This window comes from Cannabis sativa, unplaced genomic scaffold, assembly GCF_029168945.1.
Source record: "Cannabis sativa cultivar Pink pepper isolate KNU-18-1 unplaced genomic scaffold, ASM2916894v1 Contig3, whole genome shotgun sequence".
Lineage (NCBI taxonomy): Eukaryota > Viridiplantae > Streptophyta > Magnoliopsida > Rosales > Cannabaceae > Cannabis > Cannabis sativa.
Window position 1 is genome coordinate 4,659,766 of NW_026870039.1, and position 17,372 is coordinate 4,677,137.

Genomic DNA, 17,372 nt, shown 5'->3' on the forward strand with positions numbered 1-17,372 from the left:
ATAGGTGGGATCTGATATAACTATCTATAAGATACAAAATATGAATTAGTAGGCAGATCTCTAATGAGATAGTGAGATTGCCTTAAAGGCGCATGAGAGAGAGAGAGAGAGAGAGAGAGAGAGAGAGAGAGAGAGAGAGAGAGAGAGAGAGAGAGAGAGAGAGAGAGAGAGAGAGAGAGAGAGAGAGAGAGAGAAAAGCAGAGTGCGATGAGATTTGGAGATACAAAAGAAGGATGCAGCAGGAACATGGGGATTTGGGACTTAGCGAGGCCATCCACAACCTTTAGTTGAACTGGATGTGACAAGATGTGTCTTGTCACAGCCAAGTTAGGAGGATCGCTTGAGAGAGGGGACCAAAAATGGTGAGGGTGAATGAGAGGGAGAACGAGGAGTGAGAGGAGGTGGTTTGAGGCGAGGGAGATCGACGGTAATCTAGGCCGAGGAGAGCGACAGTGGTCTCGTCTAGTCTAGGCGATAGTGCAATTTGAATATTAGAAAGAGAGAGAGGGAGATGGAGAGAGGTAGTTGAATAAGGAAAAAAGGAAAGACAAAAATGAAAGTACTGAGAAAAAAAAAAGAAAGAAACAAGGAAAAGGAATTTTTTTTTTTTTAAATGATTCTTTTTTTTATTTTTTAAATTAATTTTTAAATTTTTTTTTTATTTTAAAGTATTTATTTATATTGGCCAATTTAATTATGTCATGTGTACATTTTGTCCACGTAGACAAAACACTGTGTACACATAGACCCTCCAACATAACACTTAACACCTAAAAATAGATGGAAGTTGTAAAATAATAAGAGAGTATAGATTGAGTTTTTTTGCAGCTAAACCCTCTCAACTATCATTTCACTTACATTGAACCCTACATGCTCAAATTTTGGTGGTAAAATCCTTCGAAATACTGAACTGTTAGCAAATTTAAGGTGCTATTTATTTACCACCATTAACTGCCAGCCTGGATAGTTGATGTGTACAATCTTATACACATGACACATTCATATTAATCCACATAATATAATTATTTAAAAATGAAAATGAATTATTTTAAAATAAAAAAAAGCTTGGAGGGTTTTAAGATTATTAAAAAATTAAAAACATTTATTTTTCATTTTTTTTTTCTTTCTTCGTTGAACCATAATCTCAGTTTTTTTTTCTTATGTTCTTCCTCTTCTTCCACCTAACACCACCACCACCCCCACCCCATAGTCAAAACCATCACCACCACAAACAAATAATAGTGAGTAGTTACCGAGTTCGGTAGATGAACTTTTTGATGCACCACACGAAGCTTCACGGGGATCTCAAAAGCAGCAGATTTGATCATGGAGAACTCACAGATCTGGGCGAGATCTCACAGATCTAGGTGAGATCTCGAAGATGTGGGCTAGGGAAGAAGAACCCGCGTAGAACCCCAAAGCTCCTCTGGCGTGCTCTTCCTGCCATAGTTGTCTTTTTTTTTTTTGTCGTAGTAGTTCTCCACTATACACGAACTTGAAGTCGACATTTGCGAAGGGCAACACCTGGTTTCTAGCTGACGACAAGGATGGAGCTCCAATTGTTTGTGGCCGGCAGCGAGGATGGAGCTTTACCCAATTGGATGGAGGTTGAATTTTAGCTTTTAATTTTGAAATTTATATGTATATATATTGTATATTTAGGTATAAATTTCTAGAAAGTAGTGTTGGAAGTTATTTTACCAGGAACTTAGATCTACTCACAAGTATGTTGATTTAACAACCTAAATATGAACTTCTAAAACGATATGAAATTAAACACATAAGAGTATCAGAAATCTTACAGTGATTGCAGCGGAATATATATGTCTCCTCCCACTTAGATCTCTAACCCTTGATTCCTTTCTGTAGCAGAGTATAATCAAGATCTGAGCCCGAAAGTCCTTCTTTGTTGTTTCTGAAATCTACACAGCCTTCCTCACTATGATTGAGGTATTACTTGATGTGTGTGGGCACTACTTTAGCACTCATACATTTCGAAACAGTGAAGGTATAGAGAGAGAGAGAGGGTGGCGGCTCAGAGAGAATTTTCTGAGAGAAAATTCTTTCAGAATAATGCTGTGAAAAGCTTGTACAGTTGTGTTAAACTCTGAAGCCTTTGCCTTCTATTTATAGAAGACCACCAAGGGCTATGATTGACATTTTGAACTGAGAAAATCAAAGGGAAAAGGAAGGTAAAGGGGCCGGCCTAGGCAATGTGGAAACAAGGCTTGCCTCTTTTCCAACTTTCCTTTTCCTACACTTGATAGTTTCCCTTTTTGTGAAAAATTGCCAATTCCATTGTTCAACCATATTAATGATAAATCTAATTATTTAATAATTAAAAATAATTATCAAATAATATATTATCATTTATTTTATTAATAATGAAACTAATTAAAGTTTTCTTATTAATAAATATGCCCTTCAAAATCTCTATTTACTGTTTTGCCCTTAATAAGTGCTAAATTCTCAAACTGACAAGTCTATCTTGAGAATTTTTAATCGATTAATTAAAATCAATTAAATGAGTCCTACAAGTAATATCATCTCAACTAGGGAGGGGACCATGGGTCTATATATCCGAGCTTCCAATAAGCAGATCTAGAATTTACCACTTAAATTCACTGACTTATTAATTGCACTCTCAGTATATAGAATGCTCTATATGTTCCACCATATAGACACATTATTAGTTATCCATTGTTATAATCCTAATGTGATCAATGATCCTCTATATGAATGATCTACACTGTAAAGGGACTTAAATTACCGTAACACCCTACAGTGTATTTTATCCTTACTTAGCCCTGTATAAATGATATTTCAACTAAGTGAAATGAGTACTCAATCATTTATCTCGTTTGGTTAATCTCGAAGGAAATCACCCTTTGCTTACTATTCGCCAGATAGAAGCTATAGATTCCATATTTATGTTAGCGCTCCCACTCAATCGCACTACCGTGTTCCCAAAATGTATGTATTGCCCAGACTAAAGTTTTAGGCTTAACTAACAAATCAAAGAACACGAATAACACTCTTGAAATTAAGCCTAACCATTTCAGGATTTAGATCATGTGATCTAGGATCAACTTCTGATATTGAATTGAATAGATGTTTACGGTAAGTTTCAAAATCTAATTCAAAGTTCAATATCGGTCCATTCCAATGCATACTCCATGCATCCAACCTGAGCTTTACTTTAACCTATGTTCTGGAAAGAACATAACATTTCTCCAAATGTAAGTAAACTCTGTTGTAGATTGTCATATCAGTGAAACCCAGTGTTCTGATAAATCTAGGAATACTTTATTCACATAGTCATGTTTATTTTCCACTGTGTTGACAACACAATAAACATGTTCAAGTATGTGAAAGGGGTTTGGATGAATTTATAAATCAAATAGACAAGCAATTGATTAAGTGAACCAAAACATACACAAGTGAATGAAAAATTACTTCTGTTACTTTATTGATATAGAATAATCTGGATTACATTGAAACAGAGTTTTATTTAGGGCATAAAACCCAACAAGTAGGAAGAAGAAGATCGAAGAAGCTACGGTGGTGAGTGAAGAAATTTTTATTTTTAGTGGTTTGAATATTAACTTGTGGTGGTGGTTAGTAGTAGTAGTTTCAATAGTAGTGATGGTGGGATTCAAGAAGATGAAGAAGGTGAAAAAAAATAAACCAGTACTAGAGAGAAAGAATCATTTTTTTTCTTTTTAAATTTTATAATTTTTAATTATTTTATTAATTTTTTGAACTTTTTTATGTTAAATAACTATTTTTATTTTTATTTTATATTTCAATGAATTTTTAGATAATTTTTTAATTTTTAAATGATTTATTATAATTTTAATGGATCAATATAAATGTGCTATATGTATAAGATTGTACATATCAACGGTCTATGTTAGTAGTTAACGATGGTAAATAGACAACACCTTAAATTTGCTAACAATTTAGTAGTTTGGAGGGTTTTACTACTAAAATTTAAGTTTGGAAAATTAAATGCAAGTAAAATAATAATTAGGAGAATTTAACTGAAAAAACTCATATAAATTTTAAAAATTTTACCGCTAAAAAATAAATTTTGAAGACTAATTACTAGCAAATTGAAAGTTTTAAAATTTTTGCCGCAATTTATCATACAAAAATATAATTTCATTTAATATCTTATTTTACTTTAATAAAAATTAGAGTAATTTGCGGCATAAATACCTAAGTTTTATGCTGAGTAACAGATAAATACCTAAGACATATTTTTGGTGGTAAAAATACCTTCCGTCACTAGTGTGGAACTTCCGTAGGTACCTCGCCGTTAAGTGTCAGGTCAGTACCTACATGGCACGTTGTGATTGGTCCAGGTAGATTTATTTTTATTTTTTATTTTAAATAATCATTTAATATTTTAAAAATTAATTTTAAATTATAAAAAATATTTTTTTTTCCTTTTACTCTCTCTCTCTATCTTTTCGTCTTCTTCTTGGCACACCTGTTCATCTTGCTTCTTCAACCTATCGCCTCCTCCTCCTTCTTCATCTTCGTCTTCTTGCTTCTAGCCCCAAAGCCTTGAAATCGAAACCCCCTGCCTTCTCCCTCTCGCCTGGTTCTTCTTCTTCGCACACCCGTGTTCTTCTTCTTCTTCGTTTGGATTTCTGGACCCCGTGTTCTTCTTCTTCTATGTCGATACCCGTGTTCTTCTTCTTTTTCGTCTGGATTTCTGGACCCCATCAAGTCGCACACCCAGATCTGCTCAGGAACCATGTATGGGGTCATTGTTCTTCTCCCTCATCGGCGTCGGCCTGCGAACACTCCTCACCAACGCCTTCTTCCTCCTCACCATCGGAGCAGCTCTATTTCACCACAGTGCATCCTCCTTTTCCTCTCTTCTCGACAACTTGTGAATCAGAGGCTTGACCATGAAAATACAATGTGGTTTGTGCTTTTATTTTTGGGTTTGAGTTTTATTTATGTTTATAGATTTGTAGTTTTGGCTTGAGCATAGAGTTACTCTACCTCATTTAAGGGTTTCAAAATCAAAGTTTTGCTTAGATCTGATTGTTTAATTTGTATTTTGTTTGTAATATTTAGTTTTGATTTGGGATCCTAATATTAAATTTTGTTCTTGTCAAATTCTGGGTTTGCTGTGAATGTGTTAAACAAATTTTGTATAGTTTATGAATATTTTGTTGAAGAATTCGGGTTTGTTAAAAATCTGAATTTAGTTTGTTTAACTGGTTTCAATTTCTCAAATTTGAGTTTATTTTTTAATTCAAAGAAAAAAAAAATTAAGTTTAGAAACTAATCCTATTCCTGAATGGATGAATGTGATTTTTAGTGATAAATGCAGAGATTTAGTTGGTGATTGCATACAAATATTTGTGACCACGGCAGTTGGTGTGTATCTTGACATCAAGACCATCGATATCAATACCTATGATGAACTCTTTTCTGGGTTTACCAACCCCAAGCATGAAATGAAAGTGAAAGAAATAATGTTTGTATCTGTCTGCAATGGTGCGGTTGAGACTCTAGTGAGAATATCTCATCAGCGTCCCACTTTCAAGGAGAAACATTTGGCTATTATTTAAACAATGAAAAAGAAATAAATGTTAAAAAATAAAAATTAATTATATTTACTTTTTTATTATTTTTTTTATAATTTTTAAACATTTAAATAATAAATAAAAAAAATTAATGACATGGACTAATGAACGAGTGACACGTGGATCGTTACCTGGCACTTAACAATGAGGTACCTACGGAAGTTCCACACTAGTGACGGAAGACTTAAGTATTTATCTGTTCCTCCGCATAAAATTTAAGTATTTACGCACCAAATTACTCTAAAAATTATAAAAAACTTGCTAACTTTGTAAGCAATGCCAGGCACCTTGTTACCCTATACGAGGACTTGATGACTGAAAAGAACACAACAACGTTACAATGGCGGTAAAGAAACCAGCTTCTCCTCTCTGTCTCCCGTTCATCACTTGTCTAATCGTTATCATCAGTCACACTAACGGCCAGGATTTCACATTCCACGAAGCAACAATCGAAGATATCCAAAAAGCCTTCGCCGAGAATAGGCTCACATCGAGAAAGCTAGTGGAATTCTATTTGAGCCAAATCGAAACCCTAAACATCATTCTTCGCAGTGTCGTAGAGGTCAACCCGGAGGCTCTAGATCTAGCGGATGAAGCTGATCGCCGAAGAGAAAACGATCTGGACCATTCGTCTTTGGGTTTGCTGAATGGCATACCAGTACTGCTCAAGGACACTATAGCCACTAAAGATAAGCTGAACACTACGGCTGGGTCGTATGCGCTGCTTGGATCGGTGGTGGGTCGCGACGCCGGAGTGGTTGAGAGGCTGAGAGCTGCCGGAGCTATCATATTAGGGAAAGCTAGTCTGTCAGAGTGGTACTCTTTCCGTGCTCTCGGTCACGTGCCCAATGGCTGGTGTGCACGAGCTGGACAAGGCGTGGTCAGTCCCAGTGTCCCACTCCCTCCTTTATTTGTTAATCTCTTCATTCAAAATATGGAAAACTAACTAATCATTTTCTTATTATAAATATCACTTCAAATCAACGCAGAATCCTTATGTAGCATCTGGGGACCCATGTGGCTCAAGTAGTGGATCAGCAATTTCAGTAGCTTCAAACATGGTTAGTGTGTCAATTGGGAGCGAGACCCATGGATCAATTCTCTGCCCAGCTGACCACAACTCCGTGGTAGGGTTCAAACCTACTGTTGGACTCACCAGCCGTGCTGGGGTCATTCCTGTTTTGCCTCCCCATGACACCGTTGGGTAAACACAATTCTATTCTATTTGGCATTACAAAACTTCTAATGTCAATATTAAGAGACCCTTCACTTTCAGTGTGGTTTTAAATGGTCAGGACACTAAGCAGGACAGTTTCTGATGCAGTTTATGTACTTGATGCTATAGTGGGTTATGATCAAAGAGATCATGAAGCAACAAAAGAAGCTACTAAATTCATTCCTTTAGGTGGTTATAAACAGTTTCTCAAACTAGATGGGCTCAATGGAAAGATTCTTGGGGTCGTTAGGAAGCCATTTGTGGACCCCATAAAAAATCCTTCACTGTCTGAAGCTTTTGAAAGTCATTTGAACATATTAAGGTATGAATTCACAACATGACTAAACCTTCTTAGTTTTCCCTAGAAAACTAGTTAATTTGTTGATTTTGTTTGGTCAAAATGTTTTAAAAACTAGACAAGGGGGTGCAACTATTGTGGACAATCTTGAAATAGAGAACATAAAAACAGTGATGAATCCTGGTAAAAGTGGGGAGCTCACATCAATGTTGGCCGAGTTCAAGCTCGCCATTAATGACTATTTAAAAGAACTTGTTGTTTCCCCAGTAAGGTCGCTTGCTGACATTATTGCCTTTAATGAAGAACACCCTGATTTGGTAAGAATCTCATCTCAAAGTGATTCTAAGAAAAGAAGATTACTTCTTGTTTGAGTTTGGTTTCTTTTTCCCAATTCAGGAGAAGATCAAAGAATACGGTCAAGCCACTTTTATTAAATCAGAAAAGACAAATGGAATTGGTGACAAGGAAATGAAGGCAGCTGAGTTGATGCAAAATCTCTCACGTGATGGGTTTGAGAAACTAATGATAGAAAATGAATTGGATGCTCTGGTAACACCTGGTACTGGAGCTATTTCTGTATTGGCCTTAGGTGGTTATCCTGGAATTACGGTACCAGCTGGTTACGATGACAAAGGCATGCCTTTTGGTCTCTGTTTTGGAGGGTTGAAAGGAACTGAAAGAAAGCTAATTCAGGCTGCTTATGCTTTTGAACAGGCGACATTGATCCGGAGGCCTCCATTTCCCAGATCAAATCCGTTACCATTAGTAGAAAATGAAGGTCTTTTTAAAAGTTGGTAGTAGTGATTGTTACCCTATATTTTTTTTTATTATTAAAAAAAACTACTCATTCAAATTTTAATATTTCAAAAGACTGTCTTTTTGTTATTGTTTTGCATGGTCGATAATTGTTTGATCTGTTTATATTTACATATCTTCTAGCATAAATTGATCACTAACATATCAATTATGTATATGACACATATGGTTATCAAAAAAAAAAAATGTATATGACACATATAATGAATAGATGTATACGTCATTATGCTGAGTGAATGACTAATCCATACATCAAGTAAGCAAGCTAGATAGCTTCCAGTTAGCACTATTTAGTAAATAACAGGCGGTTAATTAACAGTCTCCGAGCATAATTTTACATTCGATTTGGATATGTTAAATGTTGGAAAATTTAATTCTTTATTTAGTCTTAATTAATTCACAATAAATTAAATAATAGAAAAAAAAAAATTATTAGCAGAAGCGCACTAGAATCTATAAAATCGATTTTAGAATGGTATGATCTTTTAATTTTGCGGTGAAATCTTTCTTTGGAACTTTTGTCTCTTGATAATGGGGTTTCAAGAGTGTTGTAATGACCTCGTGTTAAATTTTAAATTAGTAAAGACAATTAGCATTAATTATTGATATTTTTATAATTATTTATGATTTTATATTGTTGTGGGTCCCATTTTTAGAAATTGGCATTAGGTTATAATTTCTCAATTTTAGAAATTTTATTAAACTCTAAGGGCTCGTTCACAACGTCGTATTAGGTCATATTGTATTGTATTGTATTAAATTAGATTATATATCATATTTTTATATAATACTATGTTAAATTTTAATTTATACTAAAATATTATATATTTAAGTGTCCATAAAAGTTGATACCACATATAGTTTTACATAAAAATATTACATAAAATACAATTCAATATAATACAATACAATATAATACAATACGACCTAATACGGTGTTCCAAACGAGCCCTAAGAGTATTATTTATGCTAAATATGAATTATGCAATTTTTATGATTTTTGCTCGGCGACGACGAAAAATACGATAGATGGCCGTTAGAGTCACGTGGATAAGTTTTTAACCTATTTCTTAGCGGGACAAACTTTTGAGATATTATGAATATCGGGTTTAAGCGGGGTTATGGTTTTGGACCATTTTGCCCCTAGGCTTATTATTGCTTAGTTTAGAAGTCAAGGGCATTTTGGGTATTTCACAAAAATATGATGTTAGTTTTTGTTTGGACAGCTGGTCACACATAAGTTCAGCTAAGATTAAATGATTTTTGGAATTAATCAATTAGGAAATAAATCAAAATTCAAGGAAATATTAGAAATTCCCTCTCTCTCTCTCTCTCTCTCTCTCTCTCTCTCTCTCTCTCTCTCTCTCCTCCCACACAACCAGAAGAAAACCTAGCCAAACCTTCAAGTTTTTTTTTTGGAATTGAGCAAGGTTTCAACAAGATTGGAAGTAGTTCAAGCCAAAGGTAAACCCTAAAACACTACCTTTGTGTTGTTTAAGCATTAAATTGGGTTTTGTCATGCAATTTTAAGGAGTTGTGGCTGTGTAGGTTAGGTTTTTCTCTAGTGTATTTCTAGAGGTTATTTTAAGTTGATTTTGATTAATTGCTGCTGGTATTGTTGGTTTGTGAGTGTTTTGAGTAAGTTTGAACTTGAGAACTCATACTTGACTCATTCATTGTGGAATTAGGTTCTGTGGTTGTATGATGCTTTTAGTGCTTGAATTTTATTGTTGGATGCTATTTTAGGAGATCTGGAAGGATTGGGGAAGTTTGGATACGAATTGGGCAAGGTTTAGAATTTGTTTGGGTAACTTGGTGCAAACCGGTTAACCAGTTTAACCGGATCAGGGGCAAGTTTCCCGAACAATTCAATTTGTCGATTCGAGCCTTAGTTAGTTATTTCCTCGATAAATAGGGTATTGTTATAAGAATTACCAATAGCAGAACCCTTAGTAGTGAGTTTGGATTACCTGGATAAGGTTTTTGGTATTTTATTTACCCGTTTACATAAATGTGACTTAGGGCATCCATCCAACACGAGATTTTCTGTTCAGGTCGGCCAACTCACTTGAATTCGGAAACAAGGTAAGAATAGCATAGAACATCTTATATATGTGATTATGGGTATGTATAGCATATGCATGCTGTGTATGTGAATTGTAAATGTTGTGAATTGATATCATAGCGGCACAACTATAGTGTCGGGTCAGTAGTACGAGCATAGTAATGGGTTCTACTAATATGCAATTCTAGAAAGCATTAATTGACGCTATCATAGCGGTACGAGCATAGTACCGAGTCACCAATACAAGTATAGTACTAGTTAAGAGTGATATTATGGTCAATTATACTTTTAGGTATTATTGATGCTATCATAGCTGTACGAACATAGTACCATGCTCACAGTGCAATCATTTTGCTGGTAGTGGCTAATATCATGGTCAATAATACCATATGTTAAGAACGTTCTTACTTATCTGATAAGCCTTGTGGATAGGTGTATGGGCGCCTAGATACAAGTCGGTAATATATTATTTGTTATATACTTTTCTTATTGAGTCTATTGGCTCACAGTTGCTACTTTCGTGTAGGTAACGGAAAGGTGAAGGCTGAACAGGAGTGAGCTTTGAGCTTGGATGGTGATTGTACATGCTGGGACGATGCGACCTAGAGTGTTCAGTCTCAAGACATCTTGGGTTGTATTTTGTAGTTGTTGGGCGACATGTTTGTAAAGTATTTTGATAACATTTGTAAAAAATTTAAATACGGTATCCCAACTTATGTAAAAATATATATGCTTATAAAGTTTAATAATTTAAATTAAAAGTTTTAATTTGGCACGATTTTTGAGGAAAACCCTTTAATTAGCAAAGGTAATACATTAATTAAAAAATCGCGCGCCTAAGTATCAGGGTGTTACAAGTGCTATCCGTGTTATTTGAAACCCCCTTCCGTGCACTTGCCAGGCATCTCCTCCTGAACGGAGAGTCTATTCCATTTAGGTCTCGTACTTTCTTAAATTGTTATAAATCCTAAACTTATTAATATGTTTGTCCATCTCCCATAGACTATCATTTAGGATCAACTTTGGAACACTCTCTTGGCGAACCTATTATATTTCCAATTGCTAAACAGTTAGTAATATTTATTGATTAATTTTATTTGATTTCTCATCAAATTACAAATTATTCTTATAGTATTCATATATTAAAATCATAACAATTATACTCTTATCTCATAAACTATTTACTCATTTATATAATAATTCAACACATATTTTATATATATCTCAAGTAAATAAATTTTTAATATTGGAGACTCAAGAAAAGTAAGACAGATTACTTATAAATAAATTGATAAAGCCACTTTATTACTTTCCGTGACTTTTCGTAGTGTTAAAGATGGATCTATTTCTACATGTGACCATATTTTTATGAATAGAATACTCAGCGCTGTCCTACTATTAATGGCCAAACACGTTATTCGCACTATCACTGGTTACTATTCTTTTGTTATATATAATCATGAGTCACATTATGCAATTGCAAATGGACCAATGGACCATTTACACACGATGAAGGAAGGTCTATTTAGAAGTTGGTAAAGATAGTTACGTTACCCTTTTGAAGTATTTTCATAAGACTCTTGTATGGGTCAGTTGATGATTGTTTGATCTCTTTTATATTACTAAACCAGAGTACTAATCGGACAAATTTGACCACCTATATTAATGTAGTCGCACCAGATAGCGTTATGTTGGTCTTATTCACATTCGCATCTATATATGTATTCTTCCTTCCAATGCTCCATAGAGGGCCTATATATATTTTTTATCTCATCCATATCATTATTACTATCTAAAATGTACCCAAAATACGTGGTTCGCTAGTTTAGTTGTTCAATTGTAATTTTTGGATGGTAATCTATCTGTCTTTTATATTACTGAACACTATTAATTATTAAGTTATTATAATTAGACCCTGTTTTAAATTAATTTACACATTAACATAATTAGATACCATATGTGTAGTGTAGCCGAATATATTGACTAATCCATAAATTAGAAAGCTAGTTTATAGTGTATATATATACATGACAGAAACAGGGTTAATTAATAGTTTGAGGGTAGAATACTATTTTTATAGTGTAGAATACTAATAGTTTGAGGGTAGAATACTATTTTTATATATTCTATGACAGAAACAGGGTTAATTAATAGTTTGAGGGTAGAATACTATTTTTATAGTGTATACATAAGTGAAACATTTTTTACAAGTATTATTTAGTTACTAAATAAATTTAACTATAAATATTAATTTTAAAAATATTAAATTATTAAAATTTAATACAATAATAAATAATAAAATAGAAAAGTGAATTCTATGCTTAATTTAGTTACTCATTTATTCTCAACTTCTCCAACTAATCAATATCATTCCTACAGGTTTTCTAAACTCCTCTCTCTCTCTCTCTCTCTCTCTCTCTCTCGGTGCTACGATTCACACTCATTCCCTTTCTTCCTTTTTGTCTCCCACTCTCTCGGCCTTTGATTGTGAATTTCACTCTATTGTAGCTGCCTATAGTTTCGCTCGGTGACGCGAAAGAAATTGAGATTGGGTTTGTGAAATTGGGCGTGTAAAACTCATCATCATCACCATCTTATCTTAATTTATACATCTATATATGGATCGATATATATATATATATTTCAGATTTTTGTTTTATTTATTAATTTACTAGTTTAATTTCAATTAATATTTTTATGGGATTAGAATTATAAGTTTTAATGTTGTGATCGTGTTTTTGTATTGAAACTAATTTAGTTTTTCCCATTAGTCTTGTCTTTTGACATGGTTTTTTAGTCTTTTCTTTTTAGTTTTTGCATTAGTCTTGTCTTTTGACATGGTTTTTTAATCTTTTCCTTTTAGTTTTTTCTGGTTCGAGTATTGTCTTTTGGCATGGGTTGTGTAGCTCAGAATCATCATGGTGCTATAGTAGAAGCTTTCAAGAAGGAAAAGATTGGATGTGTTCAACTCGAAATTACTAAGATAATAAGCATTAAAGAAGCATTAAGTTAGATTGCAACACATTCGTGAGATAGAGTCATATTAGAAACAGATAGCTTGGTGTGTGTCCAAGCGATTTAGAGCAGTATTTTTATGCCTTCACAGTTTGGTCTTATTGTTCAAGATGTTCGAAATTTACTTTTGGCTTTATCTTTTGTTGATTTGTGTTTTGTAAAACGATCTGCAAAATAAGGTGGCTCATTGCTTGGCAAGAGACATTTGTTTCTCTACAGGTCGTGTGCTTCAGTTGGAGGACTGTACCTCTGAAGTGCGTTCGATTGTTTTGAGCAAATTTATTAATTAATAGATTTTATGATTTTTATTTTTTTAAAAAAAATTAAACCATATCATTAAAAATATATATTGTTGTAGTACACTATGGATAGTACTAATATAATGGCCTAGCATGTGTTTCACACCATAATGCTAACTTTTTACAGACACCACATCTTTTCTCATCTTGTATTATTATAAATGTCGTACGTACCTACATTCAATCCATTATTTGTTCTCCACCATGGGAGCTCTTCTATCTCTCTCTTCTATATGCCATTTAATGGTTCTGATCCAGCTTCTAGCCTTACTTCTATCAGGTTACCACAACTCCGATGCAGCAGCAGCAGCTGCTGCTGCTAGTAATAATAATAATAAAGGTTTCTCAATCTTAGAAGCCACAGTGGACGAAATCCAACTGGCTTTCAAGCAAAACAAACTCACCTCAAGGAAACTCGTAGAGTTCTATATAAACCGCATCCAACGGTTGAACCCACTACTACACGGTGTCATAGAAGTGAATCCCGATGCTGGTGAACTAGCCGATAAGGCTGACTACGAGAGAAAGGTTAAGGCTCCAGTATCATTCTCCAAGCTCCATGGAATACCTATTCTGGTTAAGGATAATATTGCCACCAAGGACAAGATGAACACCACTGCAGGCTCACTGGCGTTGCTTGGCTCAGTCGTGCCACGAGACGCTGGAGTGGTGGCAAAGCTCAAGAAAGCTGGGGCTATCATACTGGGAAAAGCCAGCTTGACCGAGTGGTCTGCTTTTAGAGCCTATATACCCAATGGTTGGAGCGCCAGAGGAGGCCAAGGGGTGGTAAGTTCTTCTCATTTTTCATCAATTTGAAATTGCATACCATTCCTTTCACTTTGGAAGATTTGCTGATTAATTTTTTTAAGAAAACAAGAATTACTTATATGTTTTATTATAATTAGAAGCAAATTAACATATATTGTGCGCATCATCCTAGTGTCTGATCAATCCTTTTGTTGAACCATGGCTTGAGATATATGAGCTTTTGTTCTGAGTACGTTTTCTATTTTGATAATGGTATGTAAACTGATCAAGTTCAAGACTTGCCTTCTTCAACTCCTGTTAAGATTTGCACAGTATTTAAATTGACTTTTTCACAAACAAAACAGTTACTAAGAACAAAACAAAAAAAAAATACACATAATAAAAATTTGAGTAAGTTCCATAAAATAAAGGCTTCTAAAACACAGAAAGAACTAGAGAATATGGGGATTTGATTAAGTTACTATAATTTATATATATATATAAGCAGAATCCTTATGACAAAACGGAAACTCCATGTGGATCGAGTAGTGGATCATCAATATCAGCAGCCGCAAATTTCGCAACAGTTACATTAGGAACAGAGACAGATGGCTCTATTTTATGCCCAGCCAGCATAAACTCGGTTGTGGGCATCAAACCAACTATTGGTCTCACTAGCCGAGCAGGGGTTGTTCCCATCACCCATAGACAAGATACCGTTGGGTAAGTAAGCATTAGCTTACAATTTTTTTATTCTATGTATAAATATATTTTGTATTGAGCTAAATCATCACTTGTGGTTGAAATAGACCAATTTGTAGGACAGTCTCGGATGCCACTTATGTTCTTGATGTCATTGCTGGTGTTGATAAGAATGACAAAGCAACATTTGAGAAATCCAAGTACATTCCCAAAGGTGGCTATGCACAATTTCTTAGTTCAAATGGACTCAAAGGAAAGAGACTTGGGATTGTAAGACATCCTTACTTTGAATTCAACATTTCTAAAGAGATCGACACATTTCTCATTAATACATTTGAGCAACATCTCAGCACATTAAGGTATTAATCCAATATAGCATATGTTCTAGTATACTTACTTACATATTAAATCCATACATATTGTCCTCCTATTTTATATTTTAGTTACTAGTTAGTGTATGAAATTAATGTATTGACACTTTATTGAAAAACCAGGAAAAAAGGTGCAATTGTAATAGATAATCTGAAAATAACAAATATTGATGAAATCTACAATGATGCATCTAGTGAAGAGACTGCAATGAAAAATGATTTCAAGATAGATTTAAATGCATACCTAAAAGAGCTGGTGTCATCACCAGTGCAGTCCCTAGCCGATGTCATAGCCTTTAACAATAAAAACTCTAAGTTGGTAAGTATATGTATATATATATATATATATATAATAATAGCCACGCATATAACAATAAATTAATATATTACAAATGTATATTATATACACTACTAATATATAGTCTATTAAATTTTGGATATTGTAGGAAAAAATTAAGGAATATGGGCAAGAATTACTTATAGCAGCCGAAGCAACAAAGGGAATAGACAAGGCTGTATTGGGCACTTTAGAAAGACAAACAAGAAATGGTTTTGTGAAGTTAATGAGAAAGTACAAGCTAGATGCATTGGTGGCTTGTGCTGGACCTTCTTTTCCTCCACTCCCAATTATCAGTCCAATCTTGGCCATTGGGGGATTTCCTGGCATTACTGTCCCCGCAGGCTATCTTGGAGAGGTGCCATTTGGCATTTTCTTTGGGGGACTAAAAGGTTATGAACCCAAATTGATTGAAATCGCATATGGGTTTGAGCAAGCCACTAAAATTAGAAAACCTCCTTCACTTTAGGGCTTCATCAAAGATTAGACACTTCGGAATCCATGCTTGTAATATTATGCTATTAATTATTTGTATGGTATTATCAGGAAGTTATATAAGCCTTATAATAAGGATTGTAGTACGTACTTTTAATAGCACTCGAGTCACCAAACTATAATGTTGTGCTTAGGAAAAGGGATTATTTACAAATATGGGAAACAATAGATTTGGTTCGATATTAAAATATGATAATCTTAGGAAAAGAAAATTTTTAAAATGTGAATCTCATTAAAATATACCATATATAAACTTAAATAATTTTCAAAGGAAAATTTGATTTTCTATACTTAAGTATACTTAATATTTTATCCCTAAACTCATACATATCACCATTGAAAATATATGACCATTTTATCTAAAACCTAAAAATACCCCTCTCATAATTCAACCCCATCTCTCTCTCTCTCTGCTCGTCTACAACCCAAACCGAACCACAACCCAAACCCCCCCTCACCACCGTCCACAACGTCGGCCCCTCACCACCGTCCACAACGCCGACCCCCTCCCAAATCAAAACCGAGCACTTCTCTCCCACCGCCTACCGCCTACACCGTCGGCCCCTTTTTTTTGTCTTTTTTTTGTGTGTGATATATGATTTGGAGTATTGATAGGTATTGATTTTAGGATTATAATGTATAATGTATGTGTTTATGTGTGCACTGTGAGTTTTGTTAGATTTAGGTTTGATTTTAAGTTCAGATCTGGGATTTGGAAAAATTACAGTTTGGGGAAGACGATGGCCCGATGGGGTCCGATGCTTGCGAGTTGGGAAAAAAAAATTTGGTTGGGCCCGACGAGTCCGATGGGGACCAATGGGGAACTGATGGGCGGGAGGGGGGGTCCGACGGGGCCGATGGGGACCCGATGGTGGGGGTCCGATGCTTGCGAGCTGGGAAAAATTTCAGTTTGGGTCCGACGGGTCCGATGGGGGGGTCCGACGGGTCCGATAGGGGGGTCCGATGGGGACCCCGATGGGGTTCGATGGATGTGCCGAAATGCGAGAGAGATGGGGTTGAGTTATGAGAGGGGTATTCTTGGGTTTTAGATAAAGTGGTCATATATTTTCAATGGTGATATGTATTAGTTTAGGAATAAAATATTAAGTATATGTAAGTATAGAGAATCAAATTTCCCTTTCCAAAGACAAGTATCGTTATCAAAGTAACCGGAGACGTCATTACAGCTATAGAATTACAAAAAACTGAGGCTCTACCGTGGACATGTCTGCTGAGGACATCATAAAATAAAAAATAAAAATCTTTTTTAAACTATAGAGCAAACAATCAAACCACTATCTACCTATACTTGTCATCTTCAACTTAAAATTATATTATTTAAACAGAGCCTATCGAACCACTAAAGTAATTTTTTTTGCTTAGTAATTTTCTTCCTTTTTGG

The 17,372-nt window shown here is 34.6% G+C and overlaps 2 protein-coding genes across 4 annotated transcripts; both read left to right on the forward strand.

The window, feature by feature from the left end:
• Nucleotides 1-4,450: 4,450 nt before the first annotated feature.
• On the forward strand, nt 4,451-8,008 carry LOC115704477 (probable amidase At4g34880). Of its 3 annotated transcripts, none has more exons than XM_061107677.1 (7): nt 4,451-4,938; nt 5,342-5,758; nt 5,893-6,489; nt 6,599-6,813; nt 6,905-7,147; nt 7,242-7,440; nt 7,520-8,008. In XM_061107677.1, exons 3-7 carry the CDS (start codon nt 5,950-5,952, stop codon nt 7,919-7,921), a joined length of 1,599 nt encoding a protein of 532 aa, XP_060963660.1. In that variant the 5' UTR covers nt 4,451-4,938; nt 5,342-5,758; nt 5,893-5,949; the 3' UTR covers nt 7,922-8,008. The 3 variants fall into 3 exon arrangements, with proteins under 3 accessions (XP_060963660.1, XP_060963662.1, XP_060963661.1); XM_061107679.1 differs by having other exon boundaries at nt 5,354-5,758; XM_061107678.1 differs by lacking the exons at nt 4,451-4,938; nt 5,342-5,758 and having other exon boundaries at nt 5,840-6,489.
• Nucleotides 8,009-13,163: 5,155 nt separating this feature from the next.
• Nucleotides 13,164-16,158, forward strand: LOC115704481 (probable amidase At4g34880). Its single transcript, XM_061107803.1, has 5 exons — nt 13,164-14,104; nt 14,574-14,788; nt 14,875-15,126; nt 15,262-15,457; nt 15,585-16,158. Exons 1-5 carry the CDS (start codon nt 13,523-13,525, stop codon nt 15,942-15,944), a joined length of 1,605 nt encoding a protein of 534 aa, XP_060963786.1. The 5' UTR covers nt 13,164-13,522; the 3' UTR covers nt 15,945-16,158.
• Nucleotides 16,159-17,372: the final 1,214 nt, after the last annotated feature.